This window comes from Crinia signifera, chromosome 8, assembly GCF_055691185.1.
Source record: "Crinia signifera chromosome 8, ASM5569118v1, whole genome shotgun sequence".
In the NCBI taxonomy this organism is placed as follows: domain Eukaryota; kingdom Metazoa; phylum Chordata; class Amphibia; order Anura; family Myobatrachidae; genus Crinia; species Crinia signifera.
Genome location: NC_139224.1, coordinates 164,510,103 through 164,524,691, shown reverse-complemented (window position 1 = coordinate 164,524,691; position 14,589 = coordinate 164,510,103). Strand labels below are relative to the sequence as shown.

The window sequence follows — 14,589 nt, the reverse complement described above, 5'->3', positions numbered from 1 at the left end:
TTTGTTCAATGAACGACATTTGCCAGCTAGTCCCGGGCAGTAATATCTGTGTTTTATGTGAGACAATCAATGTGAATATAGAGATAAGGACTCAGACAAAGCAGCCAGGGCCTCCGGGGGGCAATTGTCCTTCAGGCTAGTCAGATGTTAATGATTTGGACCACTATGGAATGGTGTTTGTCTGCCACAGACACCAGTGCCGTAAAGTCCACACCTGACACGGAATCTAATGGGGAGGCGAGCTGTCAGTCATAATTCCGCTTCATGATCTGGGAACCAATTCAAGAAGAAAAATGGGGATTTACTTTCCCAGGAGGCTTTGCAGCAGCTGAGGCCTTCCCACCATTCCCTTGTACCCCATCCAATGTTGAACAAATTTCCAGATCGGATTTTATTGTTTATGTGCTAATTGGTCTAGACGAGGCCTCCAGACGCCCAGTGTACAAGTTCATTTTTTGAACGTATTCAACTAAAAACTTGTATTACTGAATGTTTGAGGGGTGTATTTTCTAGCTATCAGTTTGGGCATTTTCCATCAGTTTTCAAGATTGAGGTGAACCCTATGAAAAAAATCATCACATTTACAAACATTTTAAAACATCGGACTAAGGGCCTGTTTCAGACCTCATCGCTATGACTACGAGTCGATAGCCGCCGCCCAGACAGAGAGCAAAAACTCCCTGTGCAAATTTGTGAATGAATTGCAAAACTATCACTAGCCACTCTCCACTTGCAAATCCATACTCAATTCCCGACCATCGATTAGTTTCCCCAGTGCGCAAATCTGAGTAGCTTTGACCCTTCCACAAATCTGCGACTGAGACAGTCTGACGATGCCGGCGCTGATCCCTGAAAACTCCAGGGCAAGCTTATGTTTTTTTCTGACACTTCCAGAAAATGGACGGTAACCACTAGGGATGGCCATTGCTTTTTTTTTTCAAAGTGCCGGGACACAGAGCATAGCTCCGCCCCCGACACCAGTGAAGCCCCGCCCCCTGTGTTTTGATTGGCCCACAGGCCAATCAATCAAATACAATGGATGACCATCGATATATAAAAATATCGATGGTCATCCATTGCATAGTTAAGCACTATCGATGGCCAGTTGCAGAATTGCCATCGATGGCAATGGCAACGATGGCCATCCCTAGTAACCAATCCCAAACGCCGGCTTCCTGTCAGTCAAACTTTGGCCATATTACCTTTCCATATGCATTTGCGTTTGATATTCCGGCGATTTGGCCCCAAAATCGACGGGATTTCAATACCATGATTGGAGTCTCAAATCCTGGGATTTCGGAATTAGAATGTGCACGTGCAGTCTCATGCCGGGCAGTGCCTGAGCACAGGGTGATGTAATGCTAAAAGCCACGCTGCACAGGGCGGTGCACTCACCGCATGCCCTACTCGCTCCGCTGACACTGGCACGGCTGCTCAGTGACTCCCCCGCTTACTGGCTGCAGCGCCTGTCCAGCTCCCTAGCCGGACAGGCAGTTTTTTTTTAAATTAGGGATGCCAATCTTGGGAATCCTTGAGGTCGCAGGAGACTTACAATTATTTTTGTATTCCAACACACTCCCGGAAGAGTAGACAGATCCCTCACATTCCACCCACATCCTAAAGCAAGCAGGATGGAGAAACAATCGATGGCAATCGCGGTGCCGATAAAAGGAGGTGGGACTAAAATGCATAATTTTAGCCCCTATCCCCACTCGGCAGACTGGCGAATCGCAATGTTTTTCATTAATGGTTGAAGCTTGATGAGGACAGCGCCCATCCCATCTCCCGAAGTGCACAGCAGCGTCTCCTATCCGGGAGAAGTATTGCGCCCGCATAGAGGCCCTGCACATGCACATAAGTGAATACGCACATGCGCATAGCTTCAACATTGATCCCCCCTGCGAACGCACGGGTACGTTCGCTGATCAGAATCACCTTCTAAGTCCTGGCAATGAATTTAGGATAATTCCCAATTGATTTGGGGATTCTGTAGAAATCACCGTGGATCATTTTCTCTCTTCTAATTGAATAGTAGCACGCCGCGCTACAGGGTTTTTAAAATTTTGCTGCCATCATTGAATTGCCCTCCGTGATGTTCTGCAATACTTGCGGGGTTCACTTCATATATTACCTCCGTTCATCTTGTGTTCTTGTGATCAGTCGGCAACCTCTCTGCTATTAACCCCTATTTATCTATGAATTTAGAAATAGCGGACTGGCGGTTGATGTCGCTGAAAATAAAATCATCTCTAGTGTGGTCCTGGAAGCTGAAGATCGAGATTCGCCCAGAAAATTCATTCATTACATCATCAATAATTCCCCTGTCTTTGGCGAGCTCAAGAGAAAGGTTGGTGACATGTTGAATTACTGTATTCTTAATCGGCAATTTTATGGAAAAAAACAATGTCCCCAATGTTTATCGTCAGACTGGAAAAAGGTATAATTGCTTCATAGTAACAGTCAATTGAACGGTCTGTGACTTCAGACTTCTCACATCATATTGGGCCTCCGCAACTCTGTTCATGTGTGCTCTGACTACACCACGTGTGTGGTGACCATTCCGCAGTAACTGGCTCGGGTCAAATAATAATTGTCTGACGGGATCCTGCTACTATGACTATATATCTTCAAACCTTTCATGTCACTGCCCCTGTCACATGCAGCCCTGTCCCCACTGACACATCACTCATCTCCTGATATACTCTGTGCTGCTGGGGACCCTGCTCCTCCCACTATATAACTCTCAGTCTGTGGCATCCTGCTGGCTCCATTCCTCTTCTAACATCATGTCACTACCCCTGTCACATGCAGCCCTGTCCTCACTGACATATCACTCATCTCCTGATATACTCTGTGCTGCTGGGGGACCCTGCTCCTCCCACTATATAACTCTCAGTCTGTGGCTTCCTGCTGCCTCCCTTCCCCTCCTCACATCATGTCACGGCTCCTGTCACATGCAGCCCTGTCCTCACTGACACATCACTCATCTCCTAATATACTCAAACAAAGAGTGACTTAATCCCAAAATAGGGATGCTGTCACTTTAAGAAGCGCAGGTCTGCCCTATTATTCAACATTAATATACACAATGGTTGAAATAATCAATTTGTATTTATTAAAAAAAATTATTAAACATATATAATTATGAAGTGCACTTCAACATTTCAATTACATAAAATCCACATACATGACAAACAACAAATAACATAGAACATAAATGGCTGGCTGGGTGTTTTTTAAGAGGCAATTTGGCAGGCTTTATGGCATGATAATAATTCTTTGTAATCCAGGGTATAGTTACCAGTCCAGGTCACAATCAGTGTTCTCCAGCAATGATTTTGTGCATGGGGATGCCTCCTGAAGCAGATGTAATTCTGTAGGTGGCACGTCACTGATCCTCCTTTACCAGTATATGAACTGGATAGCAGCTGTCCACTGTAGATGTGACTCGGCTGGGAAAATTGCAGGTATATTGTGCAGCAATGGAGCTCAAAAACGCGTTTCTCCGCCTTGCGTAGCTGTCGGCGGCTTCCTCAGTTTGAGCTATCAAAAGCACAGAGAGCATATTTATAGTGTGCATATTCGCGCGTCTCGCGCCCCCGCACTTCCGGGTTTGTATGCCAAGCCTCGCTTTCATTTTACTGGTATATATAGACGACGGCGGCCATTTTAACTCCGTCTGATTCAAGCCTCGTTTTAGTAAACTGGGCTGTCATAGCCGCTTGTATGCTTGTGTCTCAAGCCTCGTTTTGGTTTTACCATCCATGTATATGGATCACAGCAGCCATATTTATTTCCTGTGTTCCACGCCTCGTTTTTATATGATAGACTGTCTCATTTTAGATAAACCAGGCTATCGTAGACACTTATGTGTTTGTGTCTCAAGCCTCGTTTTGATTTTCCAAAGTGTGTATGTGGATCACAGCGGCCATATTTACTTCCTGTATTCCATGCCTCATTCGGATATAATAGACTGTCCCAGCCATCTCTTAACAATATACTCCGAGCCACTTTTATTAAATAAAGCCATATTTTAGAATATATCTCAAGCCTCATGATCCTAATATACTCTGTGCTGCTGGGGACCCTGCTCCTCCCACTATATAACTCTCAGTCTGTGGCTTCTTGCTGCCTCTATTTCCCATCTCACTTCATGTCACTGCCCCGCAGGGGGTCCCAGGAGGGATCGAACACCCTCCCCAGATGGAAGCCATGATACCATCCCCTGTCTTGTGTAAAGTAAAAATATTAAGAATCCTCAATATCCCCCAAAAATTGCCGATTACATTCTGAGGTTCTTGTAATTATGTAAACCATAGGAAACTTTTCCTTCTAATTTTACCAGAAGGATTATAAACATATCTCAAACCCGTTTCCGATGTGTGCATACAGTTAATGCAGGTTAATTTGAATAACGCGTCACTAAAATAAATCTTAATTATGCACAGCCCCAGACATATGCGTTCCTCTATCCTGCTTTCCAGAAGTGAACGGCAATCTCTCCTCCTCCTACTTTTACAAGACGCGATCTGCAGAACACAAGGCAGCATTGTACGTAGGCAATAGCTGTAAGGCTCCGACAGATGCCCAGTTTTTATGGACGTGTGAAGTTATAGATTTGCACTTTTATAGTCTTTGGAATAAAAAGAAAAACATCTGATGAGTAATGCATCATTTATTTATAGAAAATCAGAATAATTACACAGCGAGCAATAGGAACGCAGCACTGATGATGTTCGGGTGCTTAGAGAACTCGGTTATTGCTCAGGGGATCCTGGTCTACTCCATTCTTTGTGCAAAAAGAAAACAAAAACAAAATAAAGTTGGTATTAGTGGTTCAGGATTTCGTGAATGAAAAACAACCCTGATGAAAGTCTCAGGAATACAGTAAAAAAAGAAAAAGAAAATATACTTGGGGGGAAATGTTGTACGCGTCGGCAAAAAAGGTGATTTTATTGCCGCTGGGGCAACACCTTGTAATGTTCCAGTTCGTGTTAAAGTAATATTATAGTGTGTTCTGCGACACACCGAGCGGGGAGTTTTATTGCGTTACGCTCGAGTAATCACAAGAACCTTCCTACACCAATGTAAAACGTTTCTGTAACAATGTAACAATTTTTTTTTACATTTCATTGGAAGAAAACCGTTCTCAGCTGTTGCGGTTACAAAAACCACAGCGAGGTTAGTGTACTATCAGGGTGCGTGGTGGCGGTGTGATCCACAACAGCAAATCCAAATGTATTCATTAATCTGAAACTGTTGGACATCCCCAACAAAACAACTGTTCTTAGGTATTCCCCGCAAAATTGAATGATCCCGAGGATTTAAGATGGAGAGAATGTAGTAGAATTCGGCCTCTACCTTGTGTTCCGCATAAAATGCTTTTTAATGGCTGCTGCTAGGCTGTCAGTCTAGAGTGGGGATGACCATCGATGATTAGAAAACATCGTTAGTTGATGGCCGATGTCAAATAGTTTTGCCATCGATGTGGGAGAACCAGATGGTTTCCCACCATCGATGTCAAGGTTAAACGAATAGTTTCATTTTCCTGGGACACGGAGCATTGCTCCGCCCAGGACACCCATGAAGTCCCGCCCCCATATTCTGATTGGTCCACAGACCAATCAGTCAGAGAAAATGAATGACCATCGATATGTAAAAACATTGATGGTCATCCTAGTTATAGACCATTGATGGTCAGTTGCACTTTTGCCATCGATGGTAAACATCGATAGAAAAGGCAACGATGGCCATCCCTAGTCTAGAGCTTGTCATTCCAGAGAATGACCTCATCAGCTAACACCATCTCAAGAGTAGGCTATGGCCCTCCTTGGTACGGTCACATGGACACTGATGCACAAGCGGTACTGCACCTGGCGTGTGAAACAGGAAGTAAATTGTAGAGATAACATCAATGTTTTCAAATCATTGATGCTCTATAACCAATGGTAACTATTTTTACAATCGATGGGGGGAGAACCAGATGGTTCCCAGCTATCGATGATAGAGAGCTATCAAATTTTTTTTTTCTCTTGGGTTTTGGGTCACCGAGCATAGCTCTGCACCCACCCGGAATCTAATGGGTCCACAATTACTGAGCATTAAAGTAGGGGTGACCGTTGGTGGCTGGAACCATCGAGGGTTCCCTTTACGAATGGTTTTACACCATTGAGGTTATACATCAATGGTACCATCGATGGATAACCCACTGATGGCCATCCCTAGAAAATTGCAATGAATATCTCTTACTGACTGCTTCTATCAGAGCCCCATATTCCCCTTAATCAGTGGTTCTCAACCTCAGGACCCCACACAGTTCAAGTTTTCCAGGTCACCTGACAGGTGCACAGGTGTATCATTACTCACTGACACAGTTTAAAAGATCCACAGGTGGAGCTAATTACTTCACTTGTGATTCTGTGACGAGACCTGGAATATGTGAACTGTTGGGGTCCTTAGGGCCGAGGTTGAGAACCACTGCACTAAATGTATAAAAAGAAGACTGAAGCTCACATGGCCTCTGTGTGTATTTGGTCATAGTTACAGGCGGCCATACATAAATATCTGAAAGTGGGGAAACATCAGTTGCATTTATTGTATGCAATTACTGTGTCTTTTAATTAAAGTCCCAGGCATAAGTATAATACAGGACAGATATGGGGATACGGTCGTATTGTCGACCGACTTAGGTTGACTGTCATTAGGTTGACACCGCTGGGTCGACAGGGTTCTAGGTCGACGTGGATGAAGGGCGATAGGTGTCTAGGTCGACATGGGATAAGATCGACATGGTTTTAGGTCGACAAATGCGTTAGGTCAACATGGGTTGGGTTGACAGGTCGTGAGGACGACCTGGGGTTTTTCACTGTTTTTTGAGCCGACACTAGGGCATGGTGGGAGAATAAAATAGTACGCTCGCCCGCTCGGCACCGTGCCCGATGCATTGCGAGCAAAGCAAGCGATGCGAGGGGCTGCAGTTGACTTCCGACTGTGTCCATGTCGACTGTGTCGACATTCAGGTAAAAAAAAACAGTGAAAAAACCCATGTCGACCTGGTGACCTAAACCATGGTGACCTAACGCATTTGTCGACCTAAACCCATGTTGACCTTTTCCCATGTCAACCTAGACACCTGTCAACCTTCACCCATGTCGCCCTAGAACCCTGTCGACCTAGTTGCCTGTTGACCCAACGGTGTCGATCTAATGACTGTCAACAATACGATCCACACCCCAGAAATGATGCTGTTAGGAGTAAGTGTCACATTTCTTCTCCATTTACCCAGGTGGCATCTGTCTGGGTGACGCTCCACGCCGGCATGAATTTTACCCAGGAGGATGTCGACATGAACCATATCTGGTACTTCCACACCATAATCCTCGGCTGCAAAGGGCACGACAGTTTCCGATTTTACCTAACCGATGGGGACAACCGCTCGCCTTCCGAAACGTTCTACATCTCTGTATTAAACCTGGAGAAAGGTGAGTTGTGCGCATTACACGTGTATTACACACCCAGACAGTGTTACGCGCTGGTTCACAATACAAGGCCAGTAAATAAATTCCTCTTCTGAGTGTACGAACCCAGCCCCGAGCCCGCAGCGCAGTGTTACTCTCCAGACATGCAAATGAGCATTATCTGCATAGCTGAATCCCGGAGACGACTTTACAAGACTGCTGACAATCGCTTGTCTGTTCTCAATGACCATTCCGACGGGCCATCTGTAGGGATGTCATCGCCATGGCAACCGGTCGCCAAGTCTAATTACCTCCATAATAGTATCACATTTTCCCACGTGTGCGGAAAAACGCTACGTAGGGTTCCTTAATTTTGCAACACCAAGTTTCCTACCCCGAGATAATTGGGTGATAAACGTGACTATAAATGATCAGTTTTCCAACTATTCGTTGTGCAGCAAAAAAAAAAAAAAATTGTTTTTATTTCTTTTTGAAAACAGAACTACTGCCAATGTGTCTGACACAGCTTTGTTAGCAAAGCAAAAAAAGGGTGCAAATGGCCAAAACCATGCTGCACTGCAGATGGGGTAGATGCAACATGTACAGAGAGAGTCAGTTTTGGGTGGGTGGGGGGTGTTCAAACTTAAATATAAATGGCAGTGTAAAAATAAAGCTGGGTACACAATATGCGATTTTGGCTAACAATATGCACGAAAACGATAATTAACGATATTATTGAGCATAGCGTCTAGTGTGACCCACTATACCGTTAACGATCACCTTTGTCATATGTGCATGTAGTCAAATCTGACTACATCATCCATATTGGGGGAGGGGCAGGGGGGTTGGGGTTTGGGGCTGGGTGACGTCACAGAACGATAGATCATTTGCCTGGGAGTTCGCGCAATATCGTTCGCTAACAAGTCAATATCGCATAGTGTGTACCAAGCTTAACATATGTGGGCTACATGCAAAAGCAGCCAGTATTTACCCTGCACAGAAACAATATAAGTGTAATTGCTCCCCTTGCATACAGAACCAATAAAAGTTTTTATCACAATTATTTTTTTTTTGCTTTAACTGAATTTGGCCCAATATTTATAATAAAAATAAATAAAATAGGTACAGCGTAAATCACCTAAAATTACTTACAAATTATTAACAATTCTTATTATTTTGGGGTATCGTGTATACTATTTTATTTCCATGTCACGTTAGAAAATAGACTCTTTGATTGGCTTTAAAAAAAAAAAATCGCAGCTGCTACACACAAGAAGCTTCGTGATTGATAAAAGTTTTGGAACAGAAATTGTTGCCATGGATACACTAACACTGAAAACCTATGTACGTATGACACTCAACCAGAAGGAATTGAACATGGGTGGCACGTATTCCCTGGAAGCAATACATTTCTGTAAGGCCGTGCCAGCCAGGCGCCTGTAATTTATTGAATGTGAGCTTGTGGGATAACTCTGCCAGTGAGAGATTGGCACGGGAGAACCAGAGACAGCTAATTCCCAGAGGGTGGGGGCGGTTAGAAGGGGGGTAGGGGGGGATCTGAGTCAAAACAAAAAAATGCACCCCCTCTACGTCTATAATGCTACTTGTGCTTATAACTAGCGAGAGCCGTCAGCGCCATCTGCAAACTACGATTCATAAACACTTTGTCAGCGTGCCACGCACCCTGACATAGAGGGGGGGAACAACAAGACACTGTAATAATAAAGAGAGGTGCTTGATCAGCCTACCAATTAAATGCAACTAATTCATTTTTCTTACAGCTGAGGCTTTATTTATGAGTAAACAGCTGCAGTGGATACTTTTATCCCCCCCACTCTTTTTTGGGGGAGAAGAGTGCCAACTGGTCCTCTTTTGGATAATCCATTAATTTAAAATAATCATTGTGCGCGGCGGAACATGGCGAAGAGAAAGGTTACGCAGAGTGTAATACAGTAATAATAACCAGAAGGGGAGAGCGCCGGCAGTAATGTATACAGAATAACAGTTCATATGTGCTTTGAGCAAATATGTTAGCCATAGGGAAATATACTTAACCCCGCGCACTGCAGACTTTTCTTCCCCAGCAATGTACGGAAGCTTAGTGATAAAGGGTTAAATGTTATCTATGGTTTTACACAGCAGGGGGTACAGTGGTACTTGCACATAGTGGCAGACGTACAAATAAATAAACATAGTCACATACAGCAAAGAATGTATATTATCACAGTGAATCTAGGGTATGGGTAAAAAGCGGACCGGGAATGCCGGACCGTCAAACTCTGCATTCCGGAGCTTGTAGTGACCGGTCCGGGGGGGTGTCCGGTCCTGGGGGTGTCCTGTTCGGGGGGCTGTCTGTGACAGCTGTCACCAGAGAGCGGAGGAGGGAGAGAATAAAGCCTTCCTGTATGGTCCGGGCATGTAGCAAAACTCAGAGCAGGGAGGCTGTAATGTCCCCTTCCCCATGTCCCTGTTGAAAGCTATCACAGGCGGAGTTTGATGTCCGGTCCGGCGTTCAGTGGTCTTGTCCAGGTCTGGTTTTTTACTTAGTCCTGTGAATCTATATAGATCACACATATAAACAAAGAGGTTTATGTAACGTCTTCTGACCCATCGGTGGCCGGAGGCTGCGTTCTGGATGAATGAAATGCACCAAGATCCTCCAGGCTCGGCCCGACTACTTTGTATGGGCTTATATTCCAACCGGGTCCAGGGGTTCTAAGATAGAGAACATGGTGAGGCTACTGCTGCTGCCTAAACTCTCTGTCCTTCATCACTGGGTAGCAGTATAATTAGGAGGCTGCGGGACTTGTTCTATGCTGGAAGAAGAACATGTAACACACCCTGCACTGTCCCAGTAGCTTTCATACAGGTGTGACAGCAATAGATACATTTAGAGTTTCGGACATAACTTTTTCCCTTATAAAACTTCTCTGTCCTCAGAAAAAAAGTCTGTACCGAGAAAGTAAGGAACATGAAATGTCATTGAGTGTAATACCTGGTGCTACAAGAGGCTTCATTTCGGTGTGTTTAACATCTGTAATTAGGGTGGCCAATCCCGGGATCAGGATCGGCGGGATTCTGGGATTTGGCCCCAAAAAGTCTGGGAATTCAGGATTAGACTGCGCATGTGCGATTTAATGCCGGGCAGTATCCGAGCACTTGCACCTCACCACCCGGCACAACACCCACCCACTGCCTCCACCTGTTCCCCCGCCCCCCCCCAAGTAAGATAATGATGGGCTGGGGGGCGTTTTCTTTTAGGGATGCCAATCCCGGGATTGAGCATTTTTGAATCCCGATCCCTGGGCTTTTGAAAAATGCCACGGGATTGGCATCACTATCTGTATGTACTGACAGGTGGCCATCCCAATTTATGGATCTGCCGCTGGAAAATCAACCTCCGCCTACTAGTGCCCTATGATGTTTAGGCCACAAATGCACTAATGGCCTTCCTATCCTGGGTGTGGAACGTAGCGTTTCACAGGACACTCCCACTAAACGGCCGGTCACCACCCCCCCACACGCCCACTTCCTGTCACTCACCTGGTACCACGTGCGAATAGAACAAGCTGCAGGTGTACCGCGTGCGCATGTGTACTGCTGACCGTACGCCTGCGCAATGGATTGATAATTGGCCTCTGTGCAAATTAGCAGCCATATGATCAGGTCTGAATTGGGCACCAATTGAGCCCAGTGTTTTTATGGGGACACCCCGCTGTTACCCTGCTGCCGCCTCCTGACAGAGTACAGAGGCTGAGTCTGGAGGGCTTGGTTGTCAGGGGCCCTGGAGCACTGTACCTGCTACACCAATGGTAGTTCCGCATCTGAGCTGGGCCCTCCTTCCTCCTGTTCTCACACATCAGTGACAGTCACCTACTCAGTGGCCATTTAGCCTAGAATCCCTCTTTCGCTCACAGCCACTCTCCGCCGATTACGCCATTGCTCACCCGGCTCCCCAGCTACACTAAGAATTGTTCTGCTGTTACCCCTGCTCTGTGTTTGTTGTTCTGCGTACCCTGCACTGTCCTACTGCTGCCAGATGTACGGCGCTGCAGACCACTTGTGGCGCCTTATTATTACCAGTTTCTTATATAGCACACACATATTCCACAGTTCTTTACAGAGTATAGTTGAACACTCACATCAGTCCCTGCCCCAGTGGAGCTTACAATCTATATTCCCTACCACATGTACACGCGCACAGACATTCTAGGGTTTATTTTGTTGGAAGCCAATTAGCCTACCAGTATATTTTTGGATTGTGGGAGGAAACCGGAGTACCCGGAGGAAACCCACACAAGTATGGGGAGAATATACAAACTCCACACAGTTAGGGCCATGGTGGGGATCGAACCCATGACCTCAGCGCTGTGAAGCAGTGATGCTAACCATTACACCATCCGTACTGTCCCGTATATATAACACATGGTGGGAATCGAACCCATGACCTCAGCGCTGTGAGGCAGTAATGCTAACCATTACACTATCCGTACTGTCTGTATATATAACACATGGTGGGGATAGAACCCATGACCTCAGCGCTGTGAGGCAGTAATGCTAACCATTACACCATCCGTACTGCCCCGTATATATAACACATGGTGGGGATAGAACCCATGACCTCAGCGCTGTGAGGCAGTAATGCTAACCATTACACCATCCGTACTGTCCCGTATATATAACACATGGTGGGAATCGAACCCATGACCTCAGCGCTGTGAGGCAGTAATGCTAACCATTACACTATCCGTACTGTCTGTATATATAACACATGGTGGGGATAGAACCCATGACCTCAGCGCTGTGAGGCAGTAATGCTAACCATTACACTATCCGTACTGTCTGTATATATAACACATGGTGGGGATAGAACCCATGACCTCAGCGCTGTGAGGCAGTAATGCTAACCATTACACCATCCGTACTGCCCCGTATATATAACACATGGTGGGGATAGAACCCATGACCTCAGCGCTGTGAGGCAGTAATGCTAACCATTACACCATCCGTACTGTCCCGTATATATAACACATGGTGGGAATCGAACCCATGACCTCAGCGCTGTGAGGCAGTAATGCTAACCATTACACTATCCGTACTGTCTGTATATATAACACATGGTGGGAATCGAACCCATGACCTCAGCGCTGTGAGGCAGTAATGCTAACCATTACACTATCCATACTGTCTGTATATATAACACATGGTGGGGATAGAACCCATGACCTCAGCGCTGTGAGGCAGTAATGCTAACCATTACACTATCCGTACTGTCTGTATATATAACACATGGTGGGGATAGAACCCATGACCTCAGCGCTGTGAGGCAGTAATGCTAACCATTACACTATCCGTACTGTCTGTATATATAACACATGGTGGGGATAGAACCCATGACCTCAGCGCTGTGAAGCAGTAATGCTAACCACTACACCATCCATACTGCCTTATAAATATAATGTAATAATGATAATAATCTTTTCCTTTATAGCAACTTTAGAGACAAGTACTAATTATGGCTGATCTGCCAGAGTGTTGAAAAACCATATTTTGAAGACCATTGTCCTTACTGTAATGAAGCATAAATGGAAACACGTTTAATTAATACATGATCTACAATGGCTGCAAACCCATTTAGTATGAGTTATACACCACGGTTCTCTTCCCTTTTTTTTGGCCCGCTGACATTGCAGAGACATTGTACTCACTGCACGCACTGCATTTCTACTGGGCTGCCCGATTCTCTTTTTTTAAGTTTCTCATTTATTTTTTATTTTTTTAAATGCCATTTTTTTTAAATGTTTTGTTGTTTTAGTTACTTACGGGGAAATGTATCAAAGCCAGTGAGCAAAAGTGGAGAGAGACAAAGTACCAACCAATCCGCTTCAAACTGTCATTTTTCAAATAAAAGAGCATTACACTAAGCATTGAAGAGAGATGCAACCTTACATATGTGTGCACCTACCTCATCTTTCGATGGTCGGCGACCATCGATAGATGTGGGAGGTTCCCACTGACAGGCGAATGGATGTGAAACATCCAGCCGCATGCCGCGCAACCGTACGCGCCCTGCGAATAGTGCGCCGGCGTACCACCATTCGCAAGGTGGGGCTGGTGGACAACCAGAATCCCCCCCTTAGTACATCTTCCCCGTAGCCTGTAAAATGACAGTTAGATGCTGACTGCTCGGTACTTTATCTCTCCAATCATTGATAAATCTCCCCCTTAATACTGAGTCACTGAATTAATTACCGGTAGCATTGACGTTTATTAAAAGGCCCAATAAGTCTCCACAAAGGAAGTAAATCCCCCCCCCCCCCACCCATATGATCTGCGTTCTAGACAAAGCTTGTACGCTGGTACCCTTAATGAGACAGATGCCATATTATGTATGGCTGACGAGTAATCTGTGCTACACAAATATGTCACAGCTCAGTAAATGCGTCTGCTTGCATTTTATTTTATTTCCTCTATGATGATTTCGGTATTTGGTCCCTAATCCTGACCCCCCTTTTTTCCCCCTGTTCTATAGGTGACATTGTTCTACTCACCAGACCTGTAACTTTAACAGAGGGTGACAGGGTGACCTTGATGACAGATGTTCTGATGGCAACAGATGGCACGGGCAAACCAGAGAAGCTGCTGTATGCCGTCTCCGTGCCACCTGTGCATGGTCAGATTGAGTACATCAATTATCCTGGCACTGCCATTCCCAGCTTCAGCCAGTTGGATGTGGCGGCCCAGAAGGTTTGCTACGTCCATGACAACAGCCGCGGGGCCAGCACGGACTTGTTCAGGTGAGATGGAATGATTTAGTCAATGCCGCGCTTCTCGGGAAGGGTTGAATGTCTTGGAATGGCACCATGATGCCAGGCAGGATGCCAGGAAGGTATGGGAATGAGTTACAGGGCTATGGCAATAGGCAGGGTGGGGAATAAACGTTATATTTCGGTGTAATTGTCACGTGTTTTGGGTGTTATCATGAATGAAAGCCAGAAGGACACTATGGAACAGGTTTGTGACATCTCCAATGTCAGAGAATTATGTTTGTGCTACAGTACAGGGAACAGAACATTACAGTACAGGGAACAGAACAGTACAGGCAACAGAACAGTACAGTACAGGGAACAGA

The 14,589-nt window shown here is 45.4% G+C and overlaps 1 protein-coding gene across 1 annotated transcript in view; it reads left to right on the top strand.

Annotated features, from left to right (window-relative positions):
- Positions 1-14,589, top strand: part of LOC146027319 (FRAS1-related extracellular matrix protein 1-like) — a 110,796-nt gene that overhangs the window by 56,105 nt on the left and 40,102 nt on the right. Inside the window, exons 22-24 of the mRNA XM_083158250.1 lie at positions 2,206-2,347; positions 7,286-7,481; positions 13,990-14,254. Coding sequence (XP_083014376.1) covers positions 2,206-2,347; positions 7,286-7,481; positions 13,990-14,254 — 603 coding nt within the window. The remainder of the gene's footprint in view (positions 1-2,205; positions 2,348-7,285; positions 7,482-13,989; positions 14,255-14,589) is intronic.